The 21,645-nt window shown below is 40.9% G+C and overlaps 1 protein-coding gene across 2 annotated transcripts in view; it reads right to left on the bottom strand.

The window, feature by feature from the left end:
- Window positions 1-17,077: 17,077 nt before the first annotated feature.
- The window catches only part of SLC26A4 (solute carrier family 26 member 4), a 64,154-nt gene continuing 59,586 nt past the window's right edge, over window positions 17,078-21,645 (bottom strand). For both annotated transcript variants that reach the window (XM_004007851.6, XM_060415015.1), the window contains exons 20-21: window positions 21,413-21,496; window positions 17,078-19,574 (exon numbers count right to left, since the gene is read on the bottom strand). In XM_004007851.6, coding sequence (XP_004007900.2) covers window positions 19,551-19,574; window positions 21,413-21,496 — 108 coding nt within the window. In that variant the 3' untranslated portion in view covers window positions 17,078-19,550. The remainder of the gene's footprint in view (window positions 19,575-21,412; window positions 21,497-21,645) is intronic.

The raw sequence follows: 21,645 nt of genomic DNA, 5'->3' as shown, positions 1-21,645 counted from the left end.
GATAGGTTTTGACAATAAGGTCAGTAGGGCAGTTTTACACCTCCTAGCCTACTGATGCACACACCAAGCAAGCCTGATGTTTAGCCAAGGCTCTTTGACTTTTGTTTATTGGAGTAAATTGAGTGATCGGCCTTCAAGCGTCATTAGCAGACTTAACTAACTCCAGCCTTTCATGGTTCCAGCTTTCTCCTCTCCCTACCAGCTGCTGAAATGGCCCAAACATGTTACCACAGCTGAGCCTTAGTAAGTATGGCCCCCAGCTTTCCAAAAACTATCAAAAACTGGGCAAGAGACAGATTTGGGGAGTAAGAAGGAAGCAAGACTACAAGGACTGAACATTACTGATTGAAGGCACTTCCCCACTCTGTCCTTTGAAGCCTGGCGATGTATTTACCCATTTGGATAGGAACGTTTGTTCTAGAGAATCTCTGCAGCCTTCCTTCTCTTCTGAGGACACTTTTGCAGTGGATATCCTTTCAGCTTATAGGCCTGCTCCTCCCAACCGCTCCTCTACTAAAAGATTCTTGTCTTTTTTTCTCTCCATGTCTCTGTTCGGCTCACACCTAAAAGAATGTTCAGCGGTTTTACACTACTCTGAGCAAACAGTGTGTCATACTAGTACATGGAAACAGTTTTTTGACCGTAGATTTAACACCCACCTGTCCCTCAGTTGAGAAAAATACTAGGCCTGAATTTGTAGTTCTTACTCCCACCTTAAAACCTACCTACCCATCAAGGCTTCTGTTCATGTGCCATTTTCCCCATCAAGGCTTCTCTGACTCATGCTTCCAATAGATAATATATGTAGTAGAGAAAGAACATGAGCTTTGGGATGAGGCAAAATGGGGTTCAAATCTCAGCTCTTGCTGTGTGATATTGGAAGATTACTCAAGCTCAGTTTCTATGTCAGTAAAATGGTGACAGTAACATTCCTTGCAGAACTGGTCTGAAGATCATAGGAGATCCATCTGTGAAGGCTTCTTATTGCTTGCTAAATAACAGGCCCTCAATAAATGTTTATTTCCTTTATTCCTCTCGGTAATTACTGCTCTTTCAGATCTATGTTTAGGACATCGCTGTCTTAATTCATACTTTAGAAACATTTTATCCAAGTATGCCCCTAGAAGATAGCATCCATTAGTAGTTCATATTTGTATAATATACAGTATTTAGCAGAAGGCACAAAAGTATTTGTTGACTTACTGAAGAATGCCATCAAACATAATATGAGCCTGTCAAAAAAAATTTAAACTTTTGACCACAAATGGATATGGCAAACAACTGGATAAAACCTTGCAATAAAAAAACAACTGCAATAGAATGGCAATGACCACAAGAATTGTAAAGAATTAGTGACAATTTATTATACCAATTTTCACAGTTCATTCAATAAAATGAGCAAAGAACATTTAATTCCAGAAGACAACAACCCATGTCTGCCAACATGAAGAAACTCAAGCAGTATAGCGAGCCTGAGGTTTTCTTGAGTGAGAAAAAAATATATTAAATAGTAATGCATATATGTGGAATCTAGAAAAGTGGTACAGTTAAACCTATTTGCAAAGCAAAAATAGATACGTAGATGAAGAGTACAAACATAAACACCGGGGTTGGGGGAGGGGGAATGAACTGGGAGATTGGGTTGACATATATATACTATTGATTCTATGTATAAAGTAGATAACTCGGGAGAAACCACTGCGTGGCACAGGGAACTCCGTTCTATGCTCAGTGGTGACCTGAATGAGAAGGAAATCCAAAAAAGAGGGGATATATGTATTCATATAGCTGATTCACTTTGCTGTATACCAGAAACTAATGCAACATTGTAAAGCAACTATACTCCAATAAAAATTTAAAAAAAACAAAACTGTGTAGGTGTGTGCTTGTTTAAACGTATACATGCTTTGTTGTTCAGTTGCTAAGTCATGTCTAACTCTTTGCAACCCTGTGGACTGCAGCACACCAGGCTTCCCTGTCCTTCACTATCTCCCAGAGTTTGCTCAAACTCATATCCATTGAGTCAATGATGCCATCCAGCCATCTCATCCTCTGTCGTCCCCTTCTGCCCTCAATCTTTCCCAGCATTGGGGTCTTTTTCCAATGAGTCAGCTCTCCACACCAGGTAGCCAAAGTATTGGAGCTTCAGCTTCAGTATCAGTCCTTCCAATGAATATTCAAGGTTAGTTTCCTTTAGGATTGACTGGTTTGATCTCCTTGCTGTTCAAGGGACTCTAAAGAGTCCTCTCCAGCACCACAGTTCAAAAGCAACAATTCTTTGGCACTCTGCCTTGTTTCTGGTCCAGCTCTCACATCTGTACATGACTACTGGAAAAACCATAGCTTTGATTATATGGACCTTTGTCAGCAAAGTGATGTCTCTGCTTTTTAATATGCTTGTCTGTGTTTGTCATAGTTTTCTTCCAAGGAGCAAGTGTCTTAATTTCATGGCTGCAGTCACCATCTGCAGTGATTTTGGAGTCCAAGAAAATAAAATCTGTCACTGTGTCCATTTTCCCCCATCTATTTGCATAAAGTAATGGGAATGGATGCCATGTTCTTAGTTTTTTGAATGTTGATTTTTAAGCCAGCTTTTCACCATTAATTGGTCCTAGTTGTATGTCAGTTGGCACAGGAGCCAGGGGAAATGCAGTAGTGATGGACCAGAGGCAGCGCAAAAAATGGACACACAGGCCTTGCACTGAATATAGGCTACTGTATTGTCTTTATGAAAGTATTGCTACTGATATACTAGGTGTAAAGAGAGATAGCTGAGCAAGCTGTTCAGCTTGTAATAATAATTATTTCTGTATAGACTGGTATTTCACACGAGATCACGAAGTCGCTCAGTCGTGTCTGACTCTTTGCGACCCCATGGACTGTAGCCTACCAGGCTCCTCCGTCCCTGGGATTCTCCAGGCAGGAATACTGGAGTGGGTTGCCATTTCCTTCTCCAGAAGATCTTCCCAACCCAGGGATTGAACCCAGGTCTCCCGTATTGCAGGCAGATGCTTTGCCATCTGAGCCACCAGGGAAGCTCAGACTGATATTTAGTGATTCCCAAAATTTTGTCCTTGTGGGTTTTTTTTTTTTTTTGTATTGTTGGAAAAGTTTTAGTTGGAATTTTAAAAACTTGTCATCCATATAGTTTGGTGAGCTGAATCATTAATGAACATAAGTTAAAAACTGGTAAATTTAGGCAGAGTTCTAGAATTATGAACATACAATGTTCTTTAGTATTACCACCATATCACAGTATGTTAACTACTGCAGTTGATAAACCTTCTGATTCCACTCAGGTAAGAAGTTTAAATCTGAGGTCTATTAATTATGGACTGTATTTTTGTAACAGCATTTCCCCTGTTGGTCAATATTTCTGTACAAATCTCTAAGAGATAATATAAGTCACATGGCCATTATCACACCTCAGTCTCTTGAGAAAGTGTCATGGGGAAAAAAGGGATAGGACTTTTCTAGATTAATAAAACTGAGGAACTATAATAACTAAATGCAATTCTTGCAGCTTCATTGGATCCAAACTCTGGAAAACAGCTATAAAAGGTATTAGGGAAGTTTCAATATGGATCAGCTGGAAGATGACATAAGGGAGTTATTTCTTCAGAGTAATAATGGTATTCTGACTAGGAGATGCATGCTGTCATAGCTGGAGGTTGAATATCATGTCAGCAAGATACTTTAAACAAAATATATAGCTAATAGGCATAAAGTCATATAGATAAAAATATGTAGCTAATAGGCATAAAGTCATGTAGATAAAAATATATAGCTAATAAGCATAAAGTCATGTAGATAAGGCAGATGAGGCAATTAATGAATCTAGGTGTGGTGTACTACTGTCTTTCCATTTTTCTGGTGTAAAAAATACATAATAAAAAGTTGGATAAATACTCTGGAAAGACTCATTTGCAATATAAATAAATGTGCACGAAAGAAATTAAATATCTGGTACTATGGACTGAATGTGTTTGCATCTTCTCAAAATTCATATATTGAAGCCCTAAACCCCAATGTGATGGGGCCTTTGGAAAGTAATTAGGATTAGATGAGGTCATGAGGTTGGGACCCTGATAATGGGATTAGTGCCCTTGTCAGAAAGAATCCACTCGCCAATGCAAGAGATGTCAGTCCCTAGGTTGGGAAGATCCTCTAGAACAGGAGATGGCACTTCAGTATTCTTATCTGGAAAATTCCATGGGAAGAGGAACCTAGTGGGCTACAGTCCATGGGGCCACAAAGAGTCAGACATGACTGAGCGACTGAGCAAAGAGACAGCTGAGAATTTGCTCTCTCTATTCACGTGCGCACCCCAAGGAAGGCCATGTAAGCAGACTGCAACAAGGCAATGAGCTCGAGATCTCTCAGCAGAATCCAACCATGCTGACACCCTCAGAGACCTCAGAGGTCCAGGCTCCAGAACTGTGAAGAAATAACTTTCTATTGTTTAAGCCACCCCATCTATGATATCCTGCTAGGTGGCCCAAGCTGACTAAGACGGAGTTTGGTACCAGTGAGTGGGGTGCTGCTGCCACAAATACCTAAAGTTGTGAAAATGGGTGATTGGAAGAGGCTGGCAGAGTTCTGAGATGTGTACTAGGCATACAGACATTAAGAAGAAATGTAGAATGTTATTGCAGAAACGTGCTTACAGGAAAAGGCAGTCCTCATTATCAAACGGTAAAAAACCTGGCTGCACTGTAGTGCTTCGTGGAAGGCAGAACTGACATTTAGCTAAGGAGCTTTCTAAGCAAACTATTGAAGGGGCAGCTTGGTTCTTCCTGACTGCATATAGTAAAATGCAAAAGGAAAGAACTGAATTGAAGAAGGAATTGTTAAGCAAAGAAAGGAGCCAGAACTTGAAGATTTGGAAAATCTTCAGCCTATTCATATTACCAAAAAATGAAAAAGCTTGTTCTGAAGAGAACGCTAAGGCTATGGCTGAACAACCATCTGGTAGAGTCATGGACTCAGAGGCCATCTCAACAGAAACCAGGCAGAAAGATGGGATTATACAACAAAGACTGCCAGTTTGAAGTAAAACGAATAGACAAGATGGGATGGAATGAAGGAAGGTGGTTGGACTTGGATTTCAGAGGGTGGGACCATGAAACTATCCTTCAAGAAGCAAGAAGGATCCCTTAGGTGACTACGCAGATTCTCAAGGCTGCCATGCCCATCACAGGTCCAGTGCACCCAAGGCAAGGCTGCCTCCGTCTTGTTTCAAAGGGCAGGACTGCTGTTCAGCAGAGCTGCATAGACAGGTCCCTCCTAGAGAGCCATGAGGGCAGGGCTGTCCCACTGAGCTGTGGGGCTGGAGGGCAAGAGCATCAAACCAAACAGCCATAAGATCTAATGGAGGGAATTCCCTGGTGGTGCAATGGCTTAGACTAGGGGCTCTCAATGCAGAGGACCCAGGTTCGCAGTGGCTAAGACTCTGTGCTCTCAAACCAGGGATGGAACCTGCTGGGGGAACTAGATCCCACACGCTGCAAGTAATAATCTTGCATGTCACAACGAAGACCTGGGACAAATGGAATTTGCCTTGTGGAGTTTGGACCTGCTTGATCCTTCCTGGAGAAATGCTGGGCTGGAGGAAGCATAAGCTGGAATCAAGATTGCCAGGAGAAATATCAATAACCTCAGATATGCAGATGACACCACCCTTATGGCAGAAAGTGAGGAAGAACTAAAGAGCCTCTTGATGAAAGTGAAAGAAGAGAGTGAAAAAGTTGGCTTAAAGCTCAACAATCAGAAAACTAAGATCATGGCATCTAGTCCCATCACTTCATGGCAAATAAGTGGGGAAACAGCAGCTGACTTTATTTTTCTGGGCTCCAAAATAACTGCAGATGGTGATTTCAGCCATGAAATTAAAAGATGCTTGCTCCTTGAAAGGAAAGCTATGACCAACCTAGACAGCATATTAAAAAGCAGAGATATTACTTTGCCAACAAAGGTCCATCTAGTCAAGGCTATGGTTTTTCCAGTGGTCATGTATGGATGTGAGAGTTGGACTGTGAAGAAAGCTGAGCGCAGAAGAATTGATGCTTTTGAACTGTGGTGTTGGAGAAGACTTGAGAGTCCCTTGGTGTGCAAGGAGATCCAACCAGTCCATCCTAAAGGAGGTCAGTCCTGGGTGTTCATTGGAGGGGCTGATGTTGAAGCTGAAGCTCCAATACTTTGGCCACCTGATGCAGAGAGCTAACTCATTTGAAAAGACCCTGATGCTGGGAAAGATTGAGGGCAGGAGGAGAAGGGGACGGCAGAGGATGAGATGGTTGGATGGCATCACTGACACAATGGACATGGGTTTAGGTGGGCTCCAGGAGTCAGTGATGGACAGGGAGGCCTGGTGTACTGTGGTTCATGGGGTCACAAAGAGTTGGACACGACTGAGCGACTGAACTGAACTGATCCTTCCTTCTTAACTATTTCTCCGTCTTGGAATGGAAGTGTCTCTCCTATGCCTGTCCCACAACTATCTTTTTGGGAGCACTTGTTTGGTTTTACTGCTGGAGAGGAATTCTGCCTCAGGATGAATCCTATCTATATTTTCACTTGTATTTAGATGATATTTAGGTGAGACTCTGGACTTTAGACTTCAGAGTTGGGAAGTGTACTGAACTTCTCACTAAGAGGCTAGAGAGATATATACTTTTCCTTCATCTGGAGAAGGAAATGGCAACCCACTCCAGTACTCTTGCCTGGAAAATTCCATGGACTGAGGAGCCTGGTGGGCTATAGTCCATGGGGTCGCAAAGAATTGGACATGACTGAGCGACTTCACTTTCACTTTCATCAGGAAAGAAAGAGTCCAGATGGTCTGGGTGGAATCTGAGCTTTCTAATTGGATATGGCGGGAGGGAAAGTGCCAGTCTTCGCCCTACTTCAGCTATCCCATTTATTGTGTTTGTTTATCTCTTGCAATGAAAGACAATAAAAGTGATGGCCTGGCCCACCTGTATTCTTGCTTAGAGCACCAGAGGAATTCAGAATGAATCCTATCTGCCCAGTGTCCAGTGCAGGACATATCTTTAGTCTCTTTGTATTGCCCCAGGGGATAGCTGAGCTGCTTTCTTGGAACCTATCAGTCATCTCCCAGGTGCTAAATCCACCACCACCATCCACTCACCTCCCAATGTATTAGCACATGGACCCTGAAATTTATTTCCTGAGCAGCCTCAGTCTCCATAGTCTGCAAAATGGTGTTGGCTGTTTCCAACTAATAAATAATAAGCATGCAGTGAATGTTATCTAGATCATCACCACCTTTGCTGGGTAGATAATCCTGAACTCAAAGCTGTTTCAGAGATGATGTCCACTAGATGGCACTAGTCACAGGTAAATAAAGTCTCACATACATACTGTCTGTCTTCCATCAAAAGTTTGGAAGTCCTATGGAAAGAGAAAAGTGTGGTAATAATAATAATAAGTGTGGTAATAAGGCAATGTGCATATATTGTGGCCCCAAAACTAAGCATTTGATCCATAATAATTATTAAAGCAGTTGTCCAAAATAGTTACAGGTCAAAATGTGTTCTGGTTTTTAATTCCCAGACTCCAGGAGATTCTAATGAAGTGTATCAAATCTCGACCATTTGAAAGATAATTCTCTCTCCATTTAGCATCTTGTAATTGCTATCCTCTCCTTTCTTCGCTTTGCAGCCACAGTTTTAGAAAGAGCAGTCTCCCTGGCTCCCCTTCCTGTCCTCTCTTTCTATGCCCTCCCTGCAATTAGACCATTTTGCCAACACCCAATTGCAAATACCCCCACGCCGGTTACCAGTGAAATTCCTCATGTCAAGATCTTTGGGTGGTTTTTGGCGCTGATCTAAGAAAGCCAGCTGCAATATTTGATTGCAGCTGTTAGCATTTATCCAGTAATTACCTAGCACCTGCTGTGCATGAGCACTATGATGTTTAGCTAGATAAGGCCCTGTCTTGAGGGTGCAGCCAGGTTAGAACATTCATCAGAGATATCAGGCCCTGGGCTTGGGCAGGTGAGCCCCACTATTTGGATGAATAGGACAGCAAGCTCTGATAAATGTGCCCACTTTGACTCACTTCTCTGCATTGCAATCTGCCTTTCACACCACTTGCTCAAATATTATTTTCAATATTCCTTATATTTATTTATTTATTTATTTATTTATTTGGCTGTGTCTGGGATTAGTTGTGGCACACAGGATGTTCTTTGCAGCCTGCAAACTCTTAATTGCAGGATCTAGTTTCCTGACCAGGAACTGAAGCCTTCTTTCTTCCCACCCCTGCATCGGGACCAGGGAGTCTTAAGCCACTGAACCACCAGAAAAGTCCCTCATCATATTCTTAACAACTTTCCTATCAACATAGCATCTTAAAATTGCTGAAAATATATTTTAGGAGGAAATGATCACTCCTTAAAGAGATCCCTTTGCCCCTTCCCCCGTGTAATGACACAGTGAAAAGGCACCTTCTGTGAGCTGGGAAGTGAGCCCTCCCCAGACACTGATTCTGCCAGAGCCATGATCTTTGCCTTCCCGGTCTCCAGAACTGGGAGAAATGAATGTGTGTTGTTTACAAGTTACTGAGTTTTTGGCATTTTTGTGACAGCAGCCCAAACAGACTAAGACGAGCACCTATGGCTGAGGGAGAGCTGCATTACACAGTATGGACAAAGAAGGCCTCTGAGAAGATGCCGTTTAAGCTGCAACATAAAAGTTGCAGAAGAGGTCATCTTTAGCAGACCCTGGGAGGAAGCCTCCAGGCAGAGAGAACAGTAAGTGCAAAAGCACCACGGAACTTGGAATGTTGAGAGATTGAAAGGAGAGCCACTTGCCTAGAGGTTTGTGAGGACAGTGGCTAGAGAGGAGGCCTCGTTTTATCAGGGGAGATCTCACTGAAGCATGTTTAAGAGCTAACAGAATTGATTCAGTAAACAGAGGAACTGAGGTTCAGAAGGGATGGGGCTCCACCATGAAAATGGAAGCATTTGCATTGATAAGAGCAGAAATGTGCATACTTTTTAAAACTTTTAGTCTCCTTTCCAGACCCACCTTTAATTTTCACTGTCAGCAGGATTCTATCCATGACTGTCTCCGAGTCATCCTCTGTAAATCTTCCTTATGTAGACACTCTCATGCCTACACCACTCTCGTGGACTTCTCATATCCAACTGCAGGTAGATATATTTTAATCTCTCAAATTACAGCTCCAGCCCAGTCTTGTCCTCTGACCTGATTTAGCTGCTTATTTGACATTTCCACTTGGATGGAGGTATCTTTAATGTATGCAGAATACATTGGGATTCTTGAGTGGTTGGGATTCTTCTCCATACACAAAACAGCACACTGCAGAGGGTCGTTGGTGCTCATTGAGGACCCAAGTTCCACCTCTCCCCTGACCTCTGCCCCCATTCTTTAATACAGATCTTTGAAGTGTTTTTATGCTTATGTAAGATACAATAGTAAGCATTACTAGAGTCACTGGCACTTCTGGCTCTCCTTCCTTTCCTAGACATCATATTTATTTATATAAAAGGATTATGTTTATCTACCTCCTTGAAGGTAGGCTTAGCTCTGGCTCTTAGGTTAGCCACTGAAATGCGGCTGAAAATTACATGTGCTGCTTCCGGGTAGAAACTATTTAAGATTAGGTGTTCAATTCTCCTTGCTGTCTTTTATTTCCCCCTTCTTTGTTTTAAGGTTATCATTTGTTGAGATAAAGATACCTAAGATTAAAGCAACTTGCAATGCTGAGCCATCACGTGGAAGAAAATTGCCCAGAGAGTCATTTGGACATGGAGCAAACTTTGAGCAAGAGGAACACAATAAAAAAGAAGAAGAAGAAAAAAAACCTTTGTTATATAAGTCACTGAGGTTTTGCCTTTTTTTTTTTTTTAGTTCTCATGTGTGTGTTCAGTTCAGTTCAGTCGCTCAGTCGTGTCTGACTCTTTGCGACCCCATGAATCGCAGCACGCCAGGCCTCCCTGTCCATCACCAACTCCCGGAGTTCACTCAGACTCACGTCCATCGAGTCAGTGATGCCATCCAGCCATCTCATCCTCTGTCATCCCCTTCTCCTCCTGCCCCCAGTCCCTCCCAGCATCAGAATCTTTTCCATTGAGTCAACTCTTCGCATGAGGTGGCCAAAGTACTGGAGTTTCAGCTTCAGCATCATTTCCTCCAAAGAAATCCCAGGGCTGATCTCCTTCAGAATGGACTGGTTGGATCTCCTTGCAGTCCAAGGGACTCTCAAGCCTGTCTGTATTTTGGGGTTACTACGTATAATATGACATACCCTGACTGATTAAAAAAAAATGTTAAGAAAATTCATTGTTTAAGGCAAGTCTCTTCTAAGCACTACTTCAACTAGCTGGGCACTCCTAAGCCTCTTTTAACTAGAAATTCTGGAGCTGCCAGTGCTCCCAAACTGTCCATCTTCAACTCTCCCCAATTTGTTTTCATCACCATCTACTTTGTCATTCAGTCCTAAATCCAAAAACACAGATCAGCTTAATTCCTCCCTGTTCCTCACTCCCACAGTCTGATCACCGGATTTTTTAATGTCTGTCTCAGATTTGTCCCAGACATCTACAATAGCTTTCTTCCTATTCCTGTGTCTAGTCTTAGAATATATAGCACCTTCAAAATCAGAAGTGAACAAATGGTCTACAAAGCTTCTTCCTCCTGCCCTTGCCCTCAGTCACCCCTAGTCCCTCTTCCTGAAGGCAACCAGGATGACCAGATCCTGTGTATTCCTCGAGAGATACTCTCTGCACATAGAAACAAACAATTCACCCAGAGTAATCTTTTGAAACCAAAGTTGGCCATCCCTTTCCCAGCTAAAAATCTTCCATTTACTAACTCTTGAGTATCTAGGACCTTCCTCCATCCTGCCGATCTTTCAGTCCCAAATGACCGCTTCTCAGCCGAGCTTAATCCTGCCTCAGGGCTTTTCTTGACCTGTTCCCTCCGCATGGACAGTTTTCCCCCAGGTCTGTGCTTGCTAGTTCCTTCCTCAAGCATTACCTCCCTTGGAGAGCACACACAGCCTTCCCAAGCCAGTCATCCACCATGACAGAAGGCCCTTTGTGTGTTGCCTTCAAGCCTCTACCACAGGTAAAGTTGTCAGCCTCTATTTGCCAGGCTCTTGGCCTGTTTATCGACCATCTCCCACATTAGACTTTAGCCCAGGAGGATAGAGATGGGCTCAATTTTGTTGCCCACTGAATGTCTACCCAGCTTCTAGTTCCGTACATGTCACAGAAAAGGCACTTGATGAATAAGGAGCTGATGGAAAAGCTAGTACCCTGAACAAAATAAAAGAAGATGAAACCAAAAAGAAAGTAGCCTCAGCTCTTTAAGCAGGCAGATCAGGCCTGCATGCTGTTTCTCCTCCAGATCTTCTTCCTGAGCCTCTTCTCGCTGAGTGGTCGGCTGTATCTCTGGTTGGGCCACCACTCATAGAGGAGAGGTGGTGAGGGAATAAGAAAGCAGGCTTCATCCCCACAGCTTGGAAGCTTTCACTTCTTCCGGAGCAGGTAGCACAGAGTACACTTGTATTTTGTCACAGACATTTAACAACTGCTTTAAACATGAATATTAAGCAATCACTTCCTCCTTTGTTTCAGGGACCAAAAGTTAAAAAAAAAAAAAAAAAGGCAGGTAAAACCAGAAAAGATAGGGACTCCTGCATAGAAACAGCAATATGTTTATGAAGAAACATTGACTCCTCAATCTCAAATCAGTATCTACTTCTGCCTTAAATGTTTTAATATAGCACATACCTTCCTAATCATAAAAGTAATGCCTCATATCATTGTAGATGATAGAATTCTGAAATTGTCTTTAAAAATCCCTGAGCTTAATCCTCCATCTGTTACTCTGTCCTTGAAAACCAACAAGAGCTTCATTCATCTCTACTTTAATTTCACCTTCTGAATTTATTTCTAGGTATCCAGGTCAGCTGACTGGATTAGCTAGGTAAAGTAACCCAGCCATTTTGCTTTTATCTCTTACCAGAATTGAGGATAGATAAAATCCAAGCTTCTTAATGTGGTATACGAGGTCCCTCGTAATCTGGCCCCAGTCCACCTCTCAGCCTTATTTCTCACCACTTCCTTCCTTTACCCACTTAACTGGGAGCTTACTGGAGAAAGGGCATGGGCACACCAATTGTTCTACTGGTCCAGACCACTCCTATTCACCTGAATACTTCTGTGCCAGGGAATCAAAGGATGCCCAGGCCTCCTTTTGTATATGGTGTAAGCTTGGGGGAGTGGGTTAAAGGATCCTGAAGTGCTACACTCACCATGAATTGTTGAGCTCAGAAGTGAATTCACCTGGAAGCGGTCGGGCTGACTACTCTGATCAGGACCCATCCTCAGGTGTGTAGCAATGCCACCGAGTTCACAGGTCTTTTGAAGAGAGCTGCAATGAACTGAATGTGTCCCTTTCCCAAATTCCAATGTTGAAACTGTAGCCCCAGAGTGATGGTATTTGGAGGCGGGACCCTTGGGAGGTAGTTAGGTCAGGAGAGTGGAGCCCTCATGATGGAATTAGGGTCTCCCAAGTAGGGAGCTAGCTACATGAGGAAACAGTAAGACAACACCTGAGTATCTCTATAAACCAGGAAGAGGGCATTCACTGACCACGCTGGCACAAGATCTCAGACCTCTAGCTTCTAGAGCTGTGAGAAATGGAAATAAACTTTTGCGGTTTAAGCCACTCCATCTATGGTAGTTAGTTATAGTAGCCTAGACAAGAACCATACCTGTTCTCCATACTGAAGAGTCTCTGCCAACTTGTAGTACTGGTTGGTCAAGGACTTGTATCCTTCTTTTACATCCAAAGGGTGATTTTCACATGCTCCTCCTGTATGGCCCAGAGCTCCTCCATGCTGGGATAGTCATGAGTAAAAATGGAGAAAACTTCAAGCACATTCTAAAGTGGAATATTTGGTGGTCAATGTATCCTGGCCATAGGAAGTGTATTATCAGAGGTGCTCCTCCAACTCAGAACGTCCTTGTTCAGTCTGGAGTGGTGGGATATGGAGACATATATCTGTGCTTTTTTTCAAGGCCCTTCAGAAGGAATTGTGTGTTCATGATACACCTATGCATCTTGATTGCAGTGGTGTGTACGTGGAGCTATGTGTGTGCATGCATGCTCAGTCCCTTCAGTCATGTCCCACTTTGCAACCTCATGGACTAGCCCATGAGGCTCCTCTGTCCATGGGATTCTCCAAGCAAGTGTACTAGAGTGGGTTGCCATACCCTCCTCCAGAGGATCTTCCCAACATAGGGACCGAACCCACGTCTCCTGCAGGTCCTGCACTGACACACAGATTCTCTACCACTAGCACCATGTGGGAAGCCCCACATGAAGTTATACTTGGGATAAAAATAAGCTCTATGGTTTGTACCAATGTCAATTTCCTGGGTTCTGTATTTTACTGTAATTGTGCAAGATGTTAACATTGGGAGAGGCTGGGTGAAAGGTGCAAAGGAACCTTGCTATACATGTCTTTGCAAATCCCTGCAAATCTATAATCATCTCAAAATAAAAGGGTCTTTTTTTAAAAAAAAAAAACATAATGGGGAGGGATTCAGAATACTGGAGCACTTGGTCTAGAACAGTGACATGGGTTGGATCTTAAACACAAATATTTCCTCTGTGTCTAGACCTAAAGATGTTCCTGAAGAAAGAGATGAAGTGGGGTACCTTAGCAGATTTAAAATTAGTATAAAGTCTAGATAGGTCTTCAGCTTCTTGGAGCTCTGTGAGAATACTAGTGAATCCCCAGCTGCTTTTCTGAAGACCTGTAGGGAGAGCAGGCAGACAGGCAGGTGAGTGGTGTAGACCACAGGAACAGGCCAGAAAGCCCAGGACTTCCCTGGTGGTTCAGTGGTTAAGACCCTTTGCTTTCAATGCAGGGGATACAAGTTGATCCCTAGTTGGGGAACCAAGATCCCAAGTGCCATGTAGTGCAGACAAAATCAAAAAAAAAAGAAAAGAAGAAAAGGCAGTTAGTCCAAAAAGAAAAATACACAAATGAGTCAGGTCAATGATTCCCTCGAGTATTAAATGATAAACATCTGAGGTGTTCAATTTCTTTAGTCATCAGACAAATGCAAATTAAAAACACAGTGTGATCCTACTACACAGCCACAAGCATAGCTCAGATGAAAAAGACACACAAACCAAGCGTAGATAAAAACATGTAGCAACTGAAACTCTCATATATGATGCAAGTGTGAGTCGATGCAATCACTTTGGAAAATAGCCTGCCGTAGATACCTATTGCAGTATCTACTGAAGTAGGACATACGTATTGTTGTTGTAGTGTAGTCACTGAGTCGTGTCCAACTCTTCTGCAACCGCATGGACTGCAGCCCTTCTGGCTCCTCTGTCCCTGGGATTTCCCAGGCAAGAACATTGGAGTGGGTTGCCCTTTCTTTCTCTAGGAGATCTTCTCAACCCAGGGATGGAACCCACACCTCCTGCACCGGCAGGCAGGTTCTTTATCACTGAGCCACCAGGGAAGCCCTGAACATAACCATATGACACAGCAACTCTGCTCCTAAGTATATACTTCATACAGTAGTCTGCATATGTTTACCAAAAAAAATGTAACAATGTTCTCAGCAGCACTGTTCATGAAAGCTAAAAACTGGAAACAACCCAACTGTTCATAAACAGTAGAACAGATAAATAAGTGGCGGTAAATTTATACAGTGGGATGTGCTGTACTGTGCTTAATCTCTCATGTCCAGCTCTTTGCGACCCCATGGACTGTAGCCCGCCAGGCTCCTCTGTCCACAGGGACTCTCCAGGCAAGAATACTGGAGAGGGTTGCCATGCCCTCCTCCAGGGAATCTTCCCAACCCAGGGATCAAACCCAGGTCCTTTGCATTGCCAGCAGATTCTTTACCATCTGAGCCACTAAGGAATCCCAGACAAAAGAATACTGTTTAACAATGAGAATTAATGAAGATTGTTATATACAATAACATGGATGAATCTTACATTTGTAATACTGGGTGCAAGAAGACAGACACAAAAGAGAAAGGGAAACAATCTTATGATTTTGGATAGAAATCTTTCCATTTTGATTCCATTTATATGAAATTCAAAGAACAAGTGTTAGAAGTCAGGACAGTAATCATCCATTGAGGCAATTACTGGGAGAGAGCAGGAGAGGGCATCTGGGGAGCTGGCTATTTCCTGCTCCTTGATCTGGGTGCTGGCTGCACTGGTGTGCTTATTTTGTGAAAATTCATGCAGTACACTAGGCTTTGCATCATTTTGATGTGTATTCATACCAGAAAGAGAAGTTTGCTTAAAATAATGAAAATCATTGCACAGAACAAGCTGGAAATAATTGGGTAAGAATTATAAGATTGAACTGAGATATTTATGTGACATTGTTTATTGCATCAATAAGTCTTTTACAAAAAGAAATTACACCCAAAACAAATGGAAATAGAGCTATGAAGAATACATCAAAATGATGGCTGATAAGAATACTGAACCACTGCACAGCACAAGAAACCAGTGACAAAATATACTTGCAAATTATATGATCCACTGGAGTTATTATTAAAAATATATAAACATTTCATACAACTCAACATCAAAAAAACAACCCAGTCAAAAAAAAATGGGCAGAAGGGCTTCTCTGGTGGTCCAGAGGTTATGAATCTGTCTGCAGTTACAGGGGACATGGGTTTGATCCCTGGTCCACGAAGATCCCACATGCCGTAGGGCAAGTAAGCCCATGGGCCACAGCTACTGAGCCCACGCACCACAGTTACTGAAGCCCCCATGCCTTAGAGCCTGTGCTCTGCAGCAAGAGGAGGCACCACAGTGGGAAGCCTGTGCATCACAGCCGAAGAGTAGCCCCGCTCGTCGCAACTAGAGAAAGCCCATGCACAGCAATAAAGACCCATTGCAGCCAAAAAGAAACGGGGAAAGGAAGGAAGGAAGGGAGAGGAAAGAAACTGGGACCTAAAAGGTAAGTATTTTTTAAAAAAATGTGTAGAAGACCCAAATAGACATTTTGTCTAACGAAAACATACAGATGATCAATAGGCACATGGAAAGATGCTCAGCGTCGTTAATCATCAGAGAAACGCAAACCAAAACTACAGTGAGATATCACCTCATACTTGTCAGAATGACTGTCATGACAAAGACCACAAATAACAAGTGTTGGTGAGGATGTGGAAAAAAGAGAACATTTTTACACTGCTGGTGGGGATGTAGATAAGTGCAGCCACTGTAGAAAGCATTATGGAGGCTCCTCCAAAAATTAAAATTAGAACTGCTATATGACCCAGAAATTCCACTGCTGGGTATTTATCTGAAGAAAATGAAAATACTAATTCGAAAAGAACATGCACCTCAGTGTTCACATGAGCATTATTTGTAATAACCAACATGTAGAAGCAACTGAAGTGTCCAAGAATAGATAAAGAAGACATGAGATATATATATATATATATGAGTAATATTTTCGTTCATTTTTTCATTCTTTTTGTACAGCTGAGTAATATTCATGATATCATGGATATAGATACATATATATATATCATGGAATATTATGATATATATATATATATATATATATCACTCAGCTGTAAAAAAAGAATGAAAAAATACCACTGGAGCAACATGGATAGACCTGTTAGGTATTGTGCTTAGTGAAATAAAGACAAAGACAAAAACTGCATGTTATCACTTATATGTGGAATCTAAAAAATAAAGCAAACAAATGAATATAATGAAATAGAAGCAGACTCACAGATAAAGACAAAAAATTAGGGGTTACCAGTGGGGAGAGTAGAAAGGTGGGCAAAATAGCAGTGGGGACTTCTGAGGTAGAAACTACTATGTATAAAATATATAAGCTGCAAGGGTATATTGCACAGCACAGGAAACAGAGCCAATATTTTATAATAACTTTAAATAGAGTATATTCTATAAAAATTTTGAACCAGTATATGATATACCTGAAACTAATATAATATTGTAAGTCAACTATATCCCAACTAAAAAAAAAAGTACTGGCACACTTAAAATTTAGCATTTTTATTATATTTAATAGTTTCATTCAGAAGGGACACATCAGAGTAGTTTAAAAGGTAACATTATTTTTCATAAAAAATATGTGCAAATATTTCCGTATGTACATGATTTGACTTTTTCACTTGTTGAAATTCATATACAATAGTAGAATCTTATCCTATAGGTTAAAAACATAACAAAAGCTTTAATTTCAAGTAAAATTTCTACTGAAAATATAGAATTAAAATTATGTTTACTATTCACAAGATGCATAAGGAGACGAAATTACTAGAGTGTGCTTGGGAAACAAGTCAAATAGACTGTGGTCTTATATAGCCACAAATGGACCCAAGATCTTACAAAACTCTAGCCTTTAAAGTATAACTTTGGTATTTCCTTTGACTTAAAAAAAAAAGAGAGAGCAGTGCATATTTCCTCTATTGAACAGAGGTATTCATCCATTTTCTGCAAGACTATCACATTCAGTCTTTAGAACTATGACTTGTTGCCATTATAGAAAAGTATTACTGTAAATTGTAATGAGATAACATTACAATCCTGGTTATGCTGTACCCAACTAGGTGAGAAATCTGTTCCCTATCAATTAAAGACAGTATAACTCATGAGCATCAAAGACTACTGAAACATCACAGGCCACTATAACTCACTGAAATTCTAACATGCAGTGCGGGTAGAAGGAAGAGAAGGATGCTTTTTAGTCAGCCAATTTGATCTGATCACTAATGCCATTTCTTCAGAAGTAGATAGAGACCTCATTTCCGATTATATTTAAGAAGAAAACCAGAGATAAGATATGCTGCCTTTGGATAGCCAAATGCCTTTAGGAACTCCACACATCTGTGCCCAGAGGTACAATACCATTCTCAGTCAAGTTAAGACATTATCTCAATTGAAAACCTGAGTATTTTTCTCTAGAAATGAAGTACAACTTCATTCAGTCCAGTGTAAAATACATGCAACCAGTCCACAGGACCAAAGCCAATAGATTATACACAATGCCTGGAAATTGTTGGCCCTCAGAAAAGGTTCAGGAAAAAATATTTTTTGGCTTAACATATGGATTTTTTGAAACATCTATTTTCAATGTGTATATTCCAAACCAACGTTTTTCCTTTGATACTGAGCTCATTTAGAATGCTTTGTCTTCATATATATATATATATATATATATATATACACATAAGCAGTTCACTTTTTAGATTTTTTGAAAGGTGTTTAGAATTTAAAGATCACTTCACATACTTGCTAACATTTTAACAAAAAATATAAACTTGTTTTAGTCACCATGGTCTTATGAGCATATTAAAATTGATTTTTGTTCAAAATAACACAATTTTTTGTTAGATTTTAAATAGACCATACTTAAATATACTCTACACAATGCTCATTTCTATGCTGCTAAGTCAGTTCAGTCGTGTCCGACTCTGTGCGACCGCAGAGATGGCAGCCCACCAGGCTCCCCCATCCCTGGGATTCTCCAGGCAAGAACACTGGAGTGGGTTGCCATTTCCTTCTCCAATGCATGAAAGTGAAAAGTGAAAGTGAAGTCGCTCAGTCGTGTCCAACTCTTTGCGACCCCATGGACTGCAGCCTTCCAGGCTCCTCTGTCCATGGGATTTTCCAGGCAAGAGTACTGGAGTGGGGTGCCATTGCCTTCTCCACATTTCTATTAAGGTAAATTAAAACTGTATTTTTCAAGTAAAGATAGTGTATCATATATTTTTACTGGATCTTATTTGTGAGCTTTGCTTATATCAAAAAATAATATCAATAAACCACAATAATCTTATCACTTCACTTCTCTGAGTCAATTCTATAGCTTTTAAGTGAGCATTTCCTTTATTCTAGTTACATATCTGGTCACATACAGTAATACTCCATTAACCAAATTTGTATTTTTAAAACTTTTTGGATGCATTTACCAAAAGGAATTTCTAAAGACCTTTACTGATAAGTACACTAATAATTCTATTTCAGCCTTTACTCACTGTGACCTTACACTGTGATCAGAGCAGCTCATAGGTATCAAGGTCAATCAGAAATAGATTTACAGGATAATCATTCCTGACTCACCTGCCCACAGAGACTGTTGGGTGACCCTTATCCCAGCTGCACAGAAGTACACATGTACCCACATGAACACTCCTAGCAAATCTGTTGTAGGAGCAGCAGTATGGTTCCCTCAGATCCTGCAAACCGCTAAACCCTGTTGACCATGTTGCACATTTTAGAAATAAAATACTCATTTTATAAATAAAGCCTAGAAACAATCTTTGTGCTTCTCTTTCCGTGGTTAAGAGGTTAAAAAAAAAAAAAAGATTTTTAAAAGTCTGCTGGGAAAAGAATGAGTGTTTCAAGTTCAAAGGAAATAGTCAATGCAGAAAATATTTGCATAGAATTACATGGTGGAGAAATTCTGCCATGCAGTCAGTCTTTGCTTAGAGTGACCTCCTGAGCTCAATTTCAGGAAGCAAGTCTTCGAATAGCCTGTGGAAGCAAGGGGGAAACAGTGTTGATGCAACAGAATTCTCCTTAAGTCTACCTAATCTTTTTTGCAAATATGTCTTTGTAGTGTTGTTTGCTTACATTTACTTAGGCATATAGCACCACAATGAAAGCTGGGTAAAAACTTAATTTTGTACCTCATCATATGCTAATTGGATGTAGTTTAAAAACAATCATTACTATTTCTTGAGCACTTACTATGTACAAGACTGTTTTATTCCTTTACATGTACCCATTAATGGTCACAACTCTGTAACGTATTATTTCTATTTTACATGAAGAAACTAAAATGAAGTCAGGATAAGTAAATTGTCCCAGGCTACTCAGATGGTAAGATGCAGAATCAGGGCCAGCACTCAAGTCTGTTGGTCTAAAGTTCAGTCCCTTAAAACCACTCTGCTTTGCAGTTTCCTTATCTACAAGGGCCCTACCTGAATGATGCTTTTATGTGGCATCAAAAATACTTCTACAAAGAAAAAAAAAATACTTCTACAGTGCGGCAACTTCCTAAGTTCCAATTGTGATATATGAGTTTTCATTCAACTAACTTGTCCCTATAGCCTTAATCGTAAACTAGTAAACTGGAAGGACTTCACAGCTTCATAATGACATTCCTGGGCTCATTAGGCTGATGGGCTAAAATGCAGAACCCCTGATTTTCACTCTACTTAGTGATTTCTTCCCTAAAAATCTTCTCTGCCGGTAATCTAGCAGAAAATACGTAGTTCTGCATTAAGGTCAAAATCAATTCTATAACTGTAAATGGGGCGCCCATCTAGACCACAGTTCATGTGAAAATGCTCAAGTCTTTAGTGGACCCCTGCTCAACAGAAGCAAAAAATTTGATGTAGCTGTTATGAAAATAAACCCATTCTTAAGTCACAGTAATGTAAATATCTTGATGAGACCAAGGGACATCATAGTTGACCCTGTCTGGGATTTTGTATCCCCTTCTTGTTGAGGGAAGAACTAACAAATTTCTTATCTGTGAGGAACAATAAAGAGAACAGAAGGAATCTCACTCAGGGTAGAGTCTGTTATAAACATGAAAGCTGCTCTCAAATATTTAAGGACTGTTCAGAGAAGGCAACCAGAATGATCTCAGTCCACTGGATGATTCTTAGAGGAAGGGTGAATCTAATTTGTAAGCACAGCTGACACCTGGAGCCTTCCAGCTGTGTAGCAAACCCCCTTGAAAAGCTACTAATTGCCAATGTCTAGAAACATTCACACAAAAGCTGAGAGAACATCCTTAGAGGTGGGGTAGGAAGGATGTCTGCAGAGCTGAGGATGTGGGGCTACTTGATTTTGAAACATCTTTCAACTTGAATCTCTCTTTCTAAAGCCATCATCAGTCAGAGGAAGAGGTTCCTACTCTTCACATACAATTAAGTTAGCCAAAAAGTTCTTTTGGTTTTGTCCCTAAGAGCTGGCAAACTCGAATGAACTTTTTGGCCAACTCAGTATTTCTGAGGCTTATGGAACTCCTGGCTTAAAAATTCCCTCCATTCACCTTTCTCCTATCCCACTGGCCCTAGGTCTCTGAAAGAGAAAGTGTGCAGAAGTTTAGGTATAAAATCAAGACAAATGTGTTGGCTGCTTCCAGTTGCTGATCACATCTGTAGGCTTGAGGCAAAAGGCACCTCCCCATCCCCTGGTACTTAATGTCTTCAATAGAGAATCCTCATTTTCCATTTTATCCTCTTGGTATTTTCTTAAAATTATTTTCCCTGGATAGTTTTTATCAAATATTTTTAATACTACAAGTATTATTCTGTTTAATTCAAATTCTTTTCTTTGAACAATAATAATGATCACACCTCATCTTGGACATCAAGTTCTTCTTCGATCATTTCTGCTTCCATCAATTCAAGAGGATCTTTACAGTCTTGGATGAGGGCGATCTTGACAAAGACAACACAGAAACTATTTATTAGAAGTCTAATAGCATCAACCTACCTGGTTCTTCACTGAAAATGATTTGCAGCTTTGCTGGTGTCTCTCATCTAAAATCTGCATACTTCAAAATCCTTTTCAGCTTTCTTGTTCTTTC

Source organism: Ovis aries, chromosome 4 (genome assembly GCF_016772045.2).
Source record: "Ovis aries strain OAR_USU_Benz2616 breed Rambouillet chromosome 4, ARS-UI_Ramb_v3.0, whole genome shotgun sequence".
Classification (NCBI taxonomy): domain Eukaryota; kingdom Metazoa; phylum Chordata; class Mammalia; order Artiodactyla; family Bovidae; genus Ovis; species Ovis aries.
This window is presented reverse-complemented; position numbering and strand designations above follow the sequence as displayed.